This window comes from Colius striatus, chromosome 1, assembly GCF_028858725.1.
Source record: "Colius striatus isolate bColStr4 chromosome 1, bColStr4.1.hap1, whole genome shotgun sequence".
Classification (NCBI taxonomy): Eukaryota; Metazoa; Chordata; class Aves; order Coliiformes; family Coliidae; genus Colius; species Colius striatus.
The window spans coordinates 92,394,451-92,412,891 of record NC_084759.1 but is presented as its reverse complement, the minus strand read 5'-3'; the positions used below and the strand labels follow the sequence as shown (position 1 = coordinate 92,412,891).

At 38.1% G+C, this 18,441-nt stretch overlaps 1 protein-coding gene across 1 annotated transcript in view; it reads left to right on the top strand.

Moving 5' to 3' along the window:
• Positions 1-18,441, top strand: part of PCP4 (Purkinje cell protein 4) — a 52,580-nt gene that overhangs the window by 10,973 nt on the left and 23,166 nt on the right. Inside the window, exon 2 of the mRNA XM_061988626.1 lies at positions 8,655-8,706. Within this exon, the coding sequence (XP_061844610.1) occupies positions 8,655-8,706 (52 nt within the window). The remainder of the gene's footprint in view (positions 1-8,654; positions 8,707-18,441) is intronic.

Here is an 18,441-nt window from a genome sequence, read left to right as displayed (position 1 = left end):
GTTCCATATCTTTCTCTGTTGCAGAGCAGAGATTCCTAGGAGGGTATGCAACATCATAGAGATATAGTATGCTATGTCTTATGGTATGAAGCACTGACTTGCTTGGATTTTCAGTTCCCAGAACAGATTTGGGAGTGTCTCCTTCCTATGGTGCTATCTGTTGCCTGTTCCATTGCCCTGGTGCACCTGCTTCTGCATCAGAGACATGAAGCATGTTGCTGAAATAATCAAGAGAAAAAAATAAACTATCTAATTTTTTAGCTGGATCGTTTTCAGCACAGCTCTGCTGCAGAGCTTTTTTAAAGTAACTAAGTTTAGTGCTCCTATTTTCTGTATGACCTTGTAAACAATTGTATTCAAATAAGGCCTTGGGGATGAGAAGGTGTGGCTGGACCAGGAAGGAGGAGTTTTTAAGGCGGGCATCCTGCACAAAACCACCCTTTCTGGAACTATAGTTCTAGGTCTGCTACCAATAGATAGCAAATAGTAAGAGCAAAAAAGAAGAGACCACCTTAAGAGCCTCAGTCATTTTTTCATTTATGCCATTTAACTTAATTTTTATGTAATTGAAATATTCTGCTTGAGTCACCTTGGTGTTTCCTCTTTATCAATTTGTAGTGTAATTAGAATACAGGCTGTGTCACCTATCTCCAAATGAGAGCTGAGGTAACTTTTTTTGTAGTTGACTTTTGCTTTCTTTGCCCTTTGGTAAATGGAACCTAACCTGCAGTTTAGAGACATTCCACTGAACCACATGAAATTTCCAACTCTACTCATGTGAGTAATTCTGCTGAATTGAAGACAAATACCTATCCACATATGAGTTACCCCTGTAAATAAGCTTTGCAGGATCAAATCCTCCATTTCCTGCAGAAAAAAAAGCAGGATTACTTCTCATGGCTGGCATGGTAATTAACAGGATTTGGGACATACACTCTTGCAGCTGCTTTCAAAATTAACTTCAAAGATTCTATTAATCCCTGCCTTGAAAAAAAAGTGCTTACAATGTCTTTGGAGAAATATCTGCTTAATAATGTTTTAATTCAAAATATGCTAATAACTGAAATATTAAGTATGCTACTGTTTGTGCTAATAATGTTTATTCCATTTTGTGTTGGTGTAAATATTGTTTAGAACATATATGAAATCAGAATACAAAATCAGCAAGTTATCACTGTGCTGATGTATAAATTACAGTCCAGCATTGGCAAAAATGGGGCATAGTGAAATTTCTTCACTGTGCTACTAGAATATTTAAGAATAGCACTCTAAGTGGATTCTTACATCCAAGACAGCGATTTCTTTTTTTTTTGTCTGCCCATTTTCATCAGATGCCTCCTTATTTAACCTGAAAGTATGCTGAGTGCTGAAGCCATGTTGTCTGTGCACTCAGAAGTGCCTGTTCTGAGGATTTACCTCAAGCCAAAAGCTCTATTTGGACAAAAGTGAACAAATTGCACCTCCTAAATTGAGCCAAATGCTGTAACTATGAGCAACCTTGTAGTTAAGGTACTCAGCCCCACTGTCTGATGTGTCCATCTTGCATAGACGTGTAAGTGAAATGTGTTTTATGTGGACAATGACCATGTTGCAAACAAAATAACCTAGATGCAGGGACTGCAACCCTGTCTTTCAACTACCCTGAGAAACCCCAGCTTCCATTACTTTTTCTGAGCCTGTTTGTCCAGTGAATCACAGGAGGGTCAGGGCCTTCCACCAGCAAGCCTCCCTGTGCTGTCTCATGGGAGTATGGCGTCACCCTGAGTATCCAGTACCTAAACTCACATGTCCTCCTTCCCGAGGAAGCAGCAACCAGTACATCAGCAGTCAACCTGGTAAATTACTTCTCACGTAGGCTTCAACTTGTATGGTCAGCTACTGCTTAAATACTGTGCTTTCCTTCAGTGTTTGAGATTTAATTTGCACCAGTGTGAGTGACTGTCAAAGATGCAAGGATATGAATGCTGAGGTCCAGATTGTGTTCTTTACAAAAGATGAAAGGAAGTATTGAAGAGATTGTATCTTGCCCAGATCATTGCAATAGCAAGAGCCAGGCACTGGTCCATAGTGTCTAGAAGGAAAGTAATCTGTAATGTTGATAACATCTGATAAACATTACTGTGGTTTCTAGGATGACTGTGTGTGTGCATACTCATGTGCCTTATTTCTATGACTACAAAAGTCATAGAAAACCAGTGATGGTCCCTGGGCCAACTTTTAGCCACTACAGTTTGAATCCCATCAGTTTCTCAGCCAACCTGTGGAGTTTCAATTTATTAAAATAGCTATAGCAGAGCCTTAATAAAATTGAAGACAATAAAGAACTAGTCAAGTAGAACACTGCCTGACCCATGAAGATAAGTACAGAAATACTTAGAGTGCCAGGGATCATTTAGTTTTGACAGATGTTATTGAAAGTTGTGTTCTGGCACTCTTGCTCTGGCAATATTATCCTGCCCTGGCAACACAAGACAGATGGAAAACTGTCTGTAGAAAACTCCCTTTGTGTAAAGGAGCTTGCAGAGAAGGTGCTACACAGGTGAGAGTAGAGGCTATGTCCTTAACAACTGAGATCCTCGGGTGAGAGAAGCCGGGGAAAAGTGGTAGTCTCTAAAAAGCTACTTCTACCAGAAATGTAAGCTTGACCATAACCAGGAGTGGATACCTTTGTACTGAAGTATATGTTGATGAATATTTTTCCTTTCTGTTAGGTGCCCAGAAGTAGTGGTCTGTCATTTCTTCCTTCTGTCTTACATTTTATTGTAGCGGACACAACACCAGATTTAGTCATCATCCAGACAGAATGTTGGATAGATCTTCTGTACCCGATGCAATTACCTTAAATGTGGGCTTTGAAGGACATTTTCATCATTTACATATTTGGTACAATATGTGGCGGTGGGTGGAGGTAAAGCGGGGGAACTCTAAAGGAGACAAAAGTAGACCAGTGAGTTTCTAACGCAATTTTTGTTACTATATTTAAGCTTCTCTTTGGGATTCCTCAGTTCTGTCTGCAGATGTTCTTTAGGTGACAAGCTGTTACTGATATGAATGAACCTGTATGTCACAGTAGTTTGGGATTTGCCATCTGTCTGTATTACAGACCAGTTCTGAGAAGACTTGCAATAGGAGAGAATTAGTGAAGCAGCAGAATTTGTGCATGGCTCTCCAGTAGTACACTTCATCTCTCCCAACTGTTTATGCTTTTGATATATAATTCAAGAAAATAAATGGTGCTAAAATTCCAGTCGCATTACTTAGAGGCCATGTATCCCTTGCAGCTCCAGTAAACAGAAATCTTTCTGTCTCAGCATTATCATTTTTCCTGCTCTTTTTTTATCTTAAACCTGGTAATGTCTTTTGTCCTACTTTATTTACTGTGTTGTGGTTATGAGTAATGCTTTTCACTTAAAGGTGTGAAATGCTGAGTGCTGTAGTTTCAAGTCAGTACTTGACATTAGAAAGAGGGTTGTCAAATGCAGTGAAAAAAATCTCCAGTAAAGAAGAGTTTAAGCTAATTAATAACTTTGAAAGCCCTAATTCTACAAAGTGTATCCACTCATCTCAGGTCACAGCTGTTTGGTTCTTGCCCCTGCTTAAATTTTGAGTCTTCATTTACTTTCAGACATACAGCTTATGTTCTTCTCTAGACTGTGAAAGAAAAGGAACTGTGAAATTCCCGTTGAATTGTCAGCTCAGGATATCACCTGATAACATAATTGTTTCCAAGTATCATGTACACATAATATATTGATCTACTAGTAATGGCTGATGTTTCCCACAATCCCTACTGCTTGTTTTTAAAGTGACTATTACCATTTTAGGTTTTTTAATAGCAAATTTATAGCTGGTGTTAAACATGGCAAACTCTGGCTTCTTAGAACCTGGGGAGTTGCATGTAATATGCCTCGACAGGAGGTGCATGCAAAAAGAGACTGTGAAATATGTAGGTTCCATGATAGTCTTCTGTGGTTTTAATTCAGGTTTCTCCAATTCAGTCTTTATTTTATAGGAAGTGTGCATTGTAATGTCAAATCATACTATGAACCTTCAGGCAGTAATGGTTATATGAGAAGTGTGCTTTGGTATCTACCTATGCCTATAGTCTAATGAACTGGGGTTTACTTCAGTAGTTTAATGATCAGCCAACACTATGTAATGATCAACATCCAAGAACTTTGTTTCTTACATTGTTCCTGGATAAAGTCATCCCAAATTGGAAGAACTGTACAGTAAACATTTAGTCCTGGAAAATAGAAGTTAGAAATTGCTGTATCTTCTGATCACTCTGCTGTTGACTAGGAAGCTTTCCTTACTGGGGAAACATGGAAAGTCATTAAGCAGATTGTTACAGTGACATTTTTTATTTGCAGAAAGGTTATAAACTGTGTAACTTTGCAAAATGTGTTTTTCAGTACTTTTTTTTTTCGTTCTGAGGCTAAAGCAGATGAACTTTTTAATTAAAGCAGAGGTCTATGAAAAAAATAAGATGCTTATGAAATAGTTCGGTTTGATTCAATTTATCTCTTAGAGAGAATTTCATATGGAGAACAGATGGTTATGCAGGAGAAAAGCCTACTTAGCACACAGCTGGCTGGCCCACAGCCATTTTTGTGTTGCATTATACTGACATATATTTCCTTCTGTCACACACCTGTAATGCCTTTTGGGGATGGACCTGGTAGCAAATTATAACTTCAGAAAAGCTTAGCATATTCATAGGCCACTTCCCTACTGTTCCTCTTGTCAGTGAGTACAGAACATCTGAAGCTGGAACACAAGAAGTTCCATTTAAATATAAGAAAAAACTATTTCACTGTGTGGATGAGGGAGCAGTGGAACAGGCTCCCCAGGGAGAGTGTGGAGTCTCCTTCCTTGGAGGTCTTCAAGACCCACCTGGGCATGTTCCTATGCCACCTGATCTAGGTGAACTGGACTAGATGATCCCTAAAGGTCCCTTCCAATTCTGCAAATTACATTTCAGATGTATCACAATATTTTTGTACTTAAAGTCTACACTGACTCTTCCCACTATTCAGTTCATACAACTTTCCACCATTTCTGTTATTTTTATTCTACCATTGGATGCTTTCATTTTTTTGATGTCGAGAACACACTTCAAAATCTGTAGCCACTGCCTTACTGGAATTCAGCCTGCTGTACCTTGTTGGCCTCATGTTGAGATGAGGTAGAGGAATGTTATTACTGTGAGGCCCCATTTGTCAGATAGCTTTGTAGCACTTTCACGTCCCTTATCTTGGGCTTTCTGTGGCTCAGTGAAAAAAAAACCCAAAACAATCCCTCTGCCCTCAAAAATTCTTTAATCAAGACCTGGCTACAATCCCTAATGTGGAGGTGCTAATTGGAAGCATAACTGAAAAGGTCAAGCTATTTCAAGGCAAGAACAGAATGTAAGATTAAAGGCAAAAATTAGGCTTGGGGGTGCAGGAGGGGCTAGTAAAATGAGTAGAAAAGCTGCTGCAGTAATTTAACATTCTTCTTGAAGTCCTCTGGGCTGCATATTCACTTTTGACCTTACTTTGTACACCTAGGGGACTAATTTAGTACAGATTTTCATACCATACTAACTAGCTGCTATGTGTATCACTGAGAATTTAACAGGAAAGTAAACCCATCCTTTTCTTATTGGGATTTTGAGCATATGGCACTAGTCCTTTTTCCTTTCTCTTTTGACAAATTGGGACTGACTTTGATTTTGGAGACATTTTTAATGATGTGCCTTTGATGTTCTGTAAAACCACGGAGTTAAAAATTAATATAGCCCCAAGCAGTCATAAACTATATTTCCTCCTACGCAACATAGCAACAAAACTGTTTATCCTGTTTTACTGTATAATCATTATGGTTTTGCACTCACGTTCATTTTGGCTCTGTGTTTTTTTTCAATGCCTAGTGGAAAGTTTATTCACTGCTTCTGTCTTAGTGCTTGCCTTAGAAAATGCTGGAGAACTTTAGAAGCAATCTTTGAATGAAGGAAGCTGACTACAAGTTCTAAAAACAGTCTAACGCTGCTTCTTGTCTTTCAATGTGGTCAATGACTTGGGGATTTTCTGTTCAAAGATAAAATCCAGACAATATTATCTTGTATTTAATCAATTTTAATTTTATCTGTTGCGTCTGGGAAGAGTATCTGTGATACCAGCTTCTGGAGGGCTTTAATCCATTCCTTCCTGAAGGTACCCCTAGTAAATACTCCTTATTTAGTCCTCTTGTGCTCTGAAAGACATTAAAAGGCTAAGCTTTGTTTTGCAGACTTTTAGCATCATGGAAGGTGATGAAGGAACCAAGAAGCTACAACTGCTAGTAATACCAACATCTTGAAAATGTCCACTGAATGCGTTGAAATAAAAAGCTAAAGGCTTTGCAAGTGTCTTATAGCTTTTTTCTTAAGTTTCAATGCATTGTTAATGAGAAACTGTTTTTCACCTTCAATTCTGTTGCACTCATTTAGTGATGTGATGGTCTTTCAAGGGCCCTTCCAGCCCTTAAGATTCTGTGATTATGCTTATAGATCAAAATATGTATATAACTGAAAGAAAGAGTCTCAGAAGCTTGTTTCATATAATCATACAATGGTAGGGGTTGGCAGGGACCTTTAGAGATCATCTAGTCCAACCCCCCTGCAGTTTGGCAGACTTTCAGGCTTTATACTGTATAATGTTGAGTGGTCACCAGTCAAATGAATGTCTGTAGAATATTTAGACTGATTTCAGACTTTAAAAGAATCTTGACCTCATGAATAAAAAAATCTTCATTGACAAAGCCAAGTGTTTATTCATCTTCTTTGACAACTTTCATCTCTGCCTGAGGGGAAATCCCGAGACACGAAATAAGTGTGTGGATCTGTATTCCAGCACTCCATCAATAGCAGACTGAACCTGACAGGTATAGCCTTGGGAGGAAAGAGAAGCTTTCATAAAGGCTAAATAGCACAGCCTGAACTCAGGAAATAAGACAACTTGAAAAAGCATTTAAAAATAAACAGGGGAGAAAAACCCCAAGTATAGCTACCATTTTTATATGTAGGAAAAATACAATATTTTGGGTTTTTTGAAGTTACTGGTAAATTAACCCAAATCTAGTTTTGAGTGTGGATAGAAATTGAAATATGGAAACATTTAAGCAAGCTTTAAATAAATAGATAAAGATTAACTTTAGTAAAACTGGTTGTTGGGTGGATTTATTGATTTCTGGCTGTTGGTAACTTACGCTTTTGTGAAAGATGCTTGTCTCTTTAGAATCCCACTCTTTGTTATTGGCCAAGTATTTTCTCCTGTCTTAGCTCTGAGGCTCCAGGGAGAAACAAATATGTCTGTCATATGGGGAGACTGTAGTTGTTATAGACTCAAGAGTTTTCTCTAGGGATGCTGTCTCTGCATGGAGTGAGAGATGAGGCAGAGCCACGAGAGCAGAGATATATGCACTGAAGTCTGCCACAGAAAAGAAACCCCACCACTGTCATGTGAATGCGTGATAACTATATGTAGCTCTTCTGTATTCTCCTGAGGTGCTTGAAGAGTTTTCTCTCCTCTGACTTGTATAGTAACAGTTAAGAGTACACATGAAGGTTTTGTACTTCTGCTGTGATTAGCTCTGTGTACACAGAATACCCTGAAAATACCACTGCTGTGGGAGATAAAGGACAGAAACCAGAGCAGTAGAGAAAGTTTTTGCCAGGTATTCTAGAGTCAATACTTTCAGATATTTATTTTCTACAGGCATATAAGTATATCTATATGAATTTCCATAAGACTGTCATATACTGTCCTTGTTTTGGTACAACTAATTTGGTTTGCAGTGCTCCTGTAGCCGTTAACTTTCCTGATGTGTGAGGATGTGCTGCTTCTGATGGCTGAATGCAGCTGGGTTTATTCACTAAATGCTTCAAATTTTTTACATGTACAGCCCTACAGGATGAATTCTTTAATCTATATCAGTAGTACAGACAGGTATGAATAATTTTGCATTAAGAAAATACAATTTTTGTCATACTTGCTAAAGTACCTTAATTCCACCGGTGATATGTCTTCTCTGGGGGTTGCAGCATAAGGTTCATGTAGTTGACCACTCATAAGCTAGGTTACCTATTACTGTAACCACACTAATACAGTCCTGCCACTGTGAACATTTACTTTGACTGCACTGATGTTTGCCATGTGTTACTCAGTAGAATGACTTAAATCAGTTTACTTCATGGAAAGTCATGAAGCTGTTCCTTGGAGAGAGTGAATTGAAGTGGAAAGTTCCATCTCCACTTGTGACCAAAGTGAAAAGATGAGCCCATTGGCCAAAGTCAGGTCAGAAGAATCATGGAAATAGAAGCACAGTAGGGACCTGAGGAGATGTCCTGCTGTAGTTCATCCCATAGCACTGCTGGAATCTGTGATTACACAAAACCTATTACTAACATGTGATAACTATATAGTTGCAGACATAGTTAAACAGCTGTGCCTAAATGGTACTAAGCATTCTTGTTCTGAATGGTAGTGTTTCAAAGCAACATTGAATGAGGGTGACTATCCAAGCTATCTAGGAGAAATCAGTCTAACTGCTAGTAAATCCAAGAGGAAAATCCACGTTCAAGTTTGCTCTAACCACTTCTTTTGTGTATGTTTTTTCATTTTTCTTAACAGAGACAAGGAACTGGAGCTACAAATGGGAAAGACAAGGCGTCTGGTGAGAATGGTAAGGGTAGAGTGCATTTCTTGATTGGGAATATTGAGACAAATTGAGACAAAAGATTTTTTTACTGTAACGCTGGGTGTCAGGTAGCAGTGGCCTTGGTTTCTTATCTTTTGAATGTGTTCTAAAAACTGGAAGGGCTTCAGTGGGATTGTTTTTGTTGTATTTGTGTGTTCAAATGATCTTCTAGAGACCTAATTCTGAGCTTTTGCTATGGTAAAATAAAGGACTGTAGCAGTCAACATAGATAGCAATGAGGCTGGAACAAGGCTTAAGTATGTGTGAAAAGGGCACCAAGAGACTAGTTTAACTATTAAGTAGCTGCTATGTGAATGGGGAAGGTGAACAAAACTAAAGTTATTACAAAGAGCTTGCTCAGAAACATAGCTTCTGTGGTCTGATTCATCCCACTTAATTTTAGCGCCATAACTAAGATACCACTTCCATAGAACTCATGGGAGTGTTGCCAGAGATAGACAGTGGATGGAGCAGCTCAAGTGGAAAGGATGTTTGGCAAATGGGCTCCTAACTTTGGCACTCAACATGAGGAAAACTGGACTCATGCTCTACTGCTCTAGGGAGCACTCTTTGGATTTTTGGACTTTAACAAAGGGACTGACAGAAACCAATTTCTTTCCCTGAAGTGGCACAAACCTAATTGGAAGATGTTGGTTTCTTTTTTTGCTGAAGTCAAACAATTTTCAGTGAGAATAGCAATTGGGTTTTTTTAAGATTAAATATTTTTTTTCTTTCCTATAAGAGGCAGAAATTCTTTACACACAAGTGATCACTTGTTTCTGACAGTAGCTGGATTTTAATAATTTTTCAAAGGAGAACATTATGGTCAGCTTTATATACCTAGATGAATGATGCAGCATCAGCTTGTACACATTCACGAACAGCTATAGAAATATGCTGTCTCTTTTTGTTTCATCATCCAGTTATAATTAAAAGAACATGTCCTGTTGATCCATCCCATCTACTAAAAAGCAAGAGGAACGTCAAGTCTCTTACCTGAAAGGCCAAGCGTTTTCCAAGATGGAATATTCGAAGTTATTTTGGATATGTGTTTTGGCCTCTATATGTTGGTCTGAACAGATATTTTTGGCTCTTTGGAGCAGCACACCCTGAGTCATTAAGACTTCTTTATACTTAGTTTTCCTCTTAGAGAGGTGACTTTCCCTAAAGGACTGTTTGCATAATGTTACTGTATATGAAATCTGTAGACGATGCTCCCAATACGATAAAAGACAAATTGGAATGGAAAAAAGAAATAAATATTTTGGCTTGTTATAATATCTTGAATTAGTGGGAACAAATGTACCCTGACAGCCAAGCTATTTGCATTCTCAAGTTAACGGGTAAGGAAAGCAAGCAAAATTGTCAGCCATTCAGACAGCATGGGAGGCATATTTTTTCCATGTACTGTTTGAGCACATTATGAACTGAGCTCATTTGCCTTGAATTTCTTCCCAAATAAAATTGTCCTGTTGTCAAGTACAGCTTAGATTTACTGATCCTGCAGCCTTTTTAAAAGCAAATACTTTTTTTTCAAAAGGGAATTTTGAGTAAGAAAGTTCTGCATCATTAGTTCACAAATATGATTCTAGTTGTAGCATAATTTTGGGTATAATAGAAACAGGCGGATGTGCAGTTCATCTTAGACAAATAGATACCAATTATTTTTTTAAATGAAATTATAACAAAAACCTGTCACCTATGTAAAATAGAGGAGCAGCAGGGGAGATGGAATACAGTCCTCTGATCTCCCCAGTCCACGTGCTTGCATGAAAATAAAGCAGAATTGGAGCTTTGAACCTGAGATTGAATTCTAAATCAAAGAAGCAGAAATCACAGATGTTATAGCTTTGTCCTTATTAGCTCTATGTAGTTAGAACTCAAGCAGAAGTGATTTTTTTCTTCTGAAAATTAGGGTGTGCTGTAAACCTACATACACAACAAATCCTGTTACACCTTTTTTTATCAAAAGTCTGCAATATCTGTGCTGTAAATGTTGAGCCTCTTCAGATGTTTGTTTGCCTGTCAAAAGGAAAACTCTCTTGTTGGAAAGAGAGGTGAGAAACCAAAAACTTCCATTTGAAAAAAAAACCACAACCAAAAACACAAGAGGAGTCACACTACAAAAATGCTTACAAAGGCAAACTAATCTGGTCACTGTCCTTGCTCTTCATTTAGAAGATCAGGAAGAGCTGATGAAAACTAACCCTAACAACAAGGATGCTCAACTGTTTTTAGGTTTTTTTTATTCATCCAGTGGAGACATTGCTATGGGTCAAGTTTATTCATACATTGTTTGTAGAAAATTAAGTTTGGACTTCTCTAGACTGTCTCAATACTAGAGAAAATAAAACTCTTGACCATGGCAATCAGTATTCTTGCCCTTTGAAGACATATATGGTGTTGCTGTCACAGCATAACATTCAGGGAAATTAAATCTCTGAAGATTCCTTTTATAGGAGTGATAGTTTTGGTAGACACAAATGCATGTTCATCTTTGACCTTTGTTAGATAGTAACATCATATTCTTAGTTGTATTTAGTTCCTACCACCACAGCAGTGGCGGCAACTCTTAGTCTCCCTTCCAGTGAAAGACTTCATCATATAAGCTGAGCACTGTCTTGTTTTAGCAGCCTTGCTTGCTGGCTCAGGGATATAAACAATAGAAAAGAGTGAGCTTAAGAAACACCAGTGAGTGTGGAACAGTGATATGCCACAGTATGAGAGTTTGATAATGGGAGAAGAAAATCCCGCACACAAACTGTACCGGTTGTCATGTTGATGAATGGGCTGTTGTACCTACATAGTACATTCATTCATCAGCAGTTATTTTCCCTCAACTACCTTTTTGAATAGTCTTCCAGACAAAGCACCCACTGGTCATTGGCAGATAGGATTCTCTCTACTATATTCCATATCTTACCATGTCTTCTTGGATTTTTATGCAGCAACAAGCCTGATAGTTCTTGAAGTGTATCAGTATTCATAATACCAAATAATCACTTGTGTTGAAGTAACTTTTACTCAGTTTTGCTGTTAACCTTCAATGACATCACTAGATGCTGGTGAAGCCCTAGATGACATTTGTAGTTAAATAAGTTTTAGTTTGTCCTTTTACAGGCTGTGATCAAAATCAGATGGTGATTCATGTCTTCCTAAGGAATAGTGGCTATTGCATTAAAAGATGCTCTCATGGTACATCAATGTCTAATGAAGTTGATGGAAGAGCTCCTAACAAAGCCGAGTAGCTTTTCATCCAATACATGCTATATTGCTGTCAAGGAAGTATTAATTCTGTTGTCAGAACTATTGGAATAAACTACACAAACTACTTCTCCTGGATGAAGACTGGTCAAAGGACTAATTTTAAAGAAACATCACCCTAATAATTAACAGAAGTACCTTTATTAAAAAAACTTGTATGTAGTAGCTGTGCGACTGTAGCTGCCGTAACTTCATTGGGTCTTGAAGGATCTCAGTCTACCTGAAAGCCATACATAATCCTGTTCTCTATGGTAGAAAGTCCAAACAAGACAACAGTATCATCCCTATGCTCCTCCTCTGATACAAATTTGACTTGGTCTAATAGAGTCAGTGTGGGTTAAGAAGCTGTAACTTTATTTTCTGCTCACTTGGTTTGATTAGTCTGGTCTATCATGTTTTCCAATGCATCCTAATTGAAACCAGGATGTTCCTACCTTACTGTTCTTACGACCTTAGTAATGTTGCAGAGTTCCTTTATAGGTTAACACTTGTCACTTCTCATTCTCTTTTGTGTCACTCTGTGTTTTTTTTATGTTATTTGCAAGCTAGTATCATACAGTCTACTCTTTACAGCCAATCACAACTGGCAGTGACATGATTGCATCAGAACCAATTATTTCCATCTCCAAATTTAAAATCACTCTTTTTCCTATTAATATACCTCACTTTTTTTTCCCTGAAACTACATAAGACGTGGTTAATTGACATTTGTTAATAACTTTCTTGGAATATGAAACTTAATGTTCAGCAGTATGAATATTTATAGTAAAATATGTTTTCATGCAATGATTTCTACAGCTTCTTGGGTCTGAACAAAGTGGAAACAAATAGGTTTTGTGGGAGCTTAAATGTCTCAGTGGGTTAAGCCTGCACAATCGTGGCAAGATGCTCACTTGTACTGAAAGTGAAGCCCTTCTATTCAGTTTCTACTCATTCTCAAGCATTTGTATTGTCAGTGTATGATCTCTGTGGTGCTCAGAAAACTATAAATGAATAAATGCTCTGCTTTTCCTCATCTTCATATGACGTACAATGGGATGTCTCTGCATAAGGAGACAGAAACAACAGTGTTAAGTCTTACCTTTTGCATCTAAAATGAAGTCATCTAAATTCGTGTAAATCTGAATGCTTCTAGGAAACAGTAATGGTAAAGAACTGTAAGACACTCATGCATGGTAGAATAGTGATATCACTCTAGTAAGCACTCCTAGTAGAGGAATATGCATCTTGCAGTGTTAACCGTTCTTTTACCCACTTCATCTACTCAAGGAATTTGGGGAATTCTGCACTCTGTGCACACTGCACTCAGGAATAAAGAATGTTGCTAAGTCCGACAGAGAGAGTAATCGTCTTCATAGTTATTTATGCAGAGTGCTTAGGTAAATAGAGCTTTAGTTCTTGGTTAGAGGCCAGAATCATTATCGTAGTATACTCTAATATAAATATCTGTTTAAGAATGCAAAATTAATTTTCCACTAATAGTCTCCAATGACTATGTAAAAATGTTCTGGGTTTGGGAACAGCCCTACAAATAAACATATTTGTGGAAAAATGATTTTTAAAAAGGAGGAGACATATGAGGCTAACCTGTATAAATATTCAAAGGATCTCATGGAATGTGATTTGTTGTATCTGCCTGGGTCTAGAGGTCGCTTTAATCACAGGAAAGGACAGTGATTGAGCTGTAATATTGCAATGTGCTGTGCTTTACCTTTCCCACAAAACATTGCTTGTGTGGCAAAAGATGAAATAAGTGTTGCAAGCAACTGCTGAATCCATGTAAAAAAAAGCATGTCAGCCTTTCAAACTACTTCTTGCTGGTATTTCACCCCTAAAGCGGTAACCAGAAGTCAGAATGGGGAGGTATTGCATTTGGAAACTAATACTGGATATTGAAAAAAAAAATACTGAGGTTTTTCTGGGTATTAGGTTTAGTGTTAGAAGGAAAATTACCCTGCCCTCTTGGCTCTTCACTATGATCTTCTGCTAAAATTTTCTTGTCCCTTGAAAGTGGTGCTTCATGGAATATGTGAATAATGTAGTCTCTGTTCTACTTCATTTTCTATCCAGAGATAAATTCTGTTCTATTGTATATAACCTAGATGGTACTAGTGGAGATCCAGGAAGTGAAATGAAAATTACTTGCCATGCCTCATCCCCTGTCTTTTAAACTAGGAAGTCTCTCAGCAGCATTCCTGGATATATATGCAACCAGCAGATAATGTAACTTCATGATACCTAAATACAGAAGTGTTTGAACCTTCAGCGTAGTTATGCAAATTTTATTTGGTCAAGTACAGATTGCTCAGTCTCGGAAGATGGAAAAATCCTGTGTGAGCTCAGCACCGTGGTCTGTAGCTGAGAGTTCCACGAGTTAGGAGAAAAATTCCAAGTCAACAGAATCTCATCTCAAGGCATAGCTATGCATGGCAAAACCTTGCAGGAAACTTTTATCTCCTGCGTTTCATCTCAAGCATCTTCTTGGGGACAGCTACATATAAAGTTAAATCGGAACCAAACCAAATATGTTTCAGGTCCCCTCCTGGCCTGTATCCCTTCCTTTGCCCAGACTGGTCTGTTTATCAGGGAGTCTGTTCAACTCTTCTGGCAGCCAACATTTCTCAGCTAAACACAGATCTTCCCTCCAGAGGATGTTGAAAGGAAGAGAAGGGAGTTACAGATGAACTTCACTTCCTCTGCTACATGAATTTTCTTTTCTTGTAGCCAGGGATAAGTAGGAGTCCTCCCTGGAGGAATACTCTGCGCTTATTTAGAGCAATGATGGCAATGAAGGATTGTTCACAAATTTTTATATCAACAACTTTTGATGTTTATCTAGCAACAAACTTCAAAAGCAATTTTTGAGAGACACGTTCTGTACTGAAACATCATCTGTCGTGTGTGTGTGTGTTTACATGCAGTGGCTCTCTGGTTCATGGAGAGGATCCTCCGGTGAAGTTTAAAGCAGTGAATATACCTAATCTAAACTTAAGTAATACCTGTAAGAGAGCAGATACTCTTCTGTTATCTGACAAGTCAGGTTTGATATTGTACATTGCTGCTGCACTTCATCTGGTAACGAGAAGCTTTAATTTTTAAATGTTTATGCAGAAGCATCTTGGAAAAAAGGGCATGGTATTAAAACTTTAATCAGTTAGCAGAGCCAGCAGTGCTAATGTAGTCTGGCCAATGTCCTGTCTTTGGAATTCCCCGCAAGTTTTCATTTTGTGTATCACTTCTAACTACTCTTGTGACTACCAAATAAGTCCATCTAAAGACACAAAGAATATAGCTTTATACACAGGAAGGCTGTCTGTGTTGCTATATAATATTAGTTATGCAGCTTTCTTGCATGTTTTGGGAGTTTTTTCCTCCTGTGACTGCACCAGAGAGGGAAAGAATGGTTTCCTAGCTGATGAAAGAGTACCAAGAGAGGAAATTAAACACACAACCATAGAAGAGTGATTTCAGCTTTTTAAGGACTTGTTATGAAATTATTTCAAAATGTATTTCTCCCTTTTTTTTCCTTAGAGGAAAAGGTCCCAGTTAGCTGACACCTTTTAGGTAGAAAAACCTTCACACTTAACATTCCTGCTACAAATGAATCTGCTGAGGTACTTATATGGGTCTCACCACCACAGTAACTGAGTTTCTTCCAAGTATTTAAAAATAGAGATAGCAATAACAATTTTTGCCCCAGTCCATTTCTTTCTTTCCAGCTTGCTACAAGAGTAACTTGATTAATTTATGAGATCTGTTTTGCACAGTGCCTGCTTACATGTGATTCTTTCAAACTGAGTGCACCCAAAAGTTCAGCTGCACTTCTAAAAAATGTGCAAAACCAACACATGTATCTACGTATAGATATTTCACATATGGTCATTTATACAGTCTGCTCCTTTGTACCTCTGCAAGAAATTGGTGGAGGTGCAGCATTCCTGCAGTATTGAGATTAGAAGCAGCCCAAGGAAATCATCATGAATTATTCTCACTGGTAACTTAATTTCTGTAGTTAACCGAGGGTCACAGCCCTGTTGTGTTAGTTCTTATACCCTTGTTGCCTCTTACTGTGGTGTCAAATAAACCAAGTTCAATGAGAACACGGAGTAGTGAAATTGCTTGTAAGAGTGGAGCCTATAAAACTAAAAGTAGAAAGAGTACCATTGAAGTCTGAGACCCAAGCATCTTCAAGTTATCCATGAGGATCTTGACATACTCCTTGGGATGTTTCTGATATTTGCATTGACTGTATCTGGTTTTGACCCTTCTGACTCCCAGTTTCTGCGCTGGCTGACAGACACTGCTCTGTTTGGTAAGATTTTTGTCTCATTTTTAGTCCTTTTGATCACAATGTGACTTTGATCCAGCAGCATTGGGATTCTGGAATTTAGGAGGTGCCTAATACAGGGGGCATTTGGAGGGTAGGGGCCCTAATCTTTGCTGAGAAGTTGGTCTGTAAAGATCAGACTATTAGGGGAAATAAGTTGTTGATTAAGAAAAAATAAAGCTTTGATGACATGGGTGATTTTTTTTGGGTTTTTTTTTTTTGCCTTTTAGATGACTCATAAATATGCTGGAGTTCCCATCAAATGTTAATGAGGAAAGTCAGAACTTAAATTATGCCTTTGACAAGTGCCATATTTCTTTGGAAATCAGTCTAATTACCTATGTGCTGCCTGACTATGCACCAGGGAGAATGAGACTTCTTTCCATGTCTGGCATGTAGCTGACGCTCACTAGCTTGCTTCCACAAATGTACACTCAACTATGCTGTCATCAATACTTTGGAGAAGATGTACATGTAGTTCTTTCTGCTTTGCTGCTGGTAGAAACCCATATGAAAGGATGTGGGTCAAGCCAGTCCATAGCTAACCTTAGTAAAACCAATAATATTACCTCAAGTTAATCTGTTCCTATGTCATCAAGGATGGTTTGAGGCTGTATCACAACTGGAGTCAATGGCATATGTAAGGTAACATATTTACCCTGGAAGTCCATGAAGCTGGGCTGGCTTTCACAAGTTGCAGATCTGTCCCTACTTGTTCCCAGACACTAACAACAGATGATTAAAAGGTTACAAGAGGTACGTGTAGTGCAGCAGCATGTTTTCTAGTTCAGTGGAAGTGAAAAATGAAAAAGGAACATAAACAATGCACAATACAGATCAGGATTTACTGTTGTGGAAACATCACATTTCAATTGTACACACTATCTGCCTCACTTCATATCATAGACTTTTGTTTGTTCTGTTGTTTTTGTTTTCCAGAAGACTGGGTTTCATAATTGCAATGAAAAATATTTTTCTTCTTAAGACTTCCTTGTATTTTAGTAATTTGGTAAATGATAAATCACTTTTATTCCTGAAGCTTTTCAAGATTTTAATTTATAACACATAGTTGTCTTAATGCTTTTCGCTTGATGCTCCAAAATTAGGTTGTAATTTGGTGTTATCAACCTTCCTTGTGTAAGCAGTCACCAGAATTTAGAACAGCGGGTATGTTAGGGACATGATTAAAATTTGGTCCATAGTTGAACTAGTGACCAGAACAAACATTAGTTAAGGCTGCAAAAAGGAATTGGATGCTACAACATGCACCAGCGCAATGTCACACCTTCAGTCCCAGTGCTCAGAGTGGATTTGAAGACCTTATGTGAAGTGCCTGTGTTGCCCATACAATGTCAAGAGAAGAGTGTCTTAGAGTGGGACTTTAGCCCATATGTGTCTTGGGTTCCTATGCTGAACAGGAGCTGTTAGGACTAATAATGGTAAACTCTGTCCCCCTCTATAGGTTAGGAGTGAAATTCCTCTTGCCTGGCTGTATCGTTGTATATCTGCATGAGAGATCTAAATCTCCATTTATTGTCAACAGAGAGAAATATATTTGTGACATGATACTGATCAGAATGAGCTTCTCTGGAGAGCTGGGTGTGTATAAATCTTAAATTGGTTTGGTTATTAAACACCTTCTGATTTGCTCGGCTTTTTCAAAGCTGGAGAATTTTTGGTTAATACCAAAATAAGTCTAGAGCCTGTATATCTCTGGAGTTAAGTGGATGTTCAACTGTATTTTTCCCAATGGTGAGTCTGACCCTGGGCAATTAGTTTGTCCTTAATCCCTCTTCTTATCTAGATCTAACTGATCCTGGTCACTTTTTGACAGCAATTCTGGCCATTTTCTCTATGGAAATCCAAACATGAAAACATCCAAATATTTCCTGACTTGAGGTCTTTGTTATCTAGGATATACAGGATCTTTTGAAAGTATTTGCTTTGGTCAAGCACACTTGGTATTGGTTATTTTTTCCCCAGATCACAGCAGGTTACTAATAGGTAAGGACTGAGAAAAATACCTATTTTCCAAGAAGGAATTTTCAAGAAAAGAAGGAATTTGGACAGCACTGAATGTGGAAAAGGCATTTAAAGAGTCATAGTGGAAAACAGGGCAAGGTGCTCTC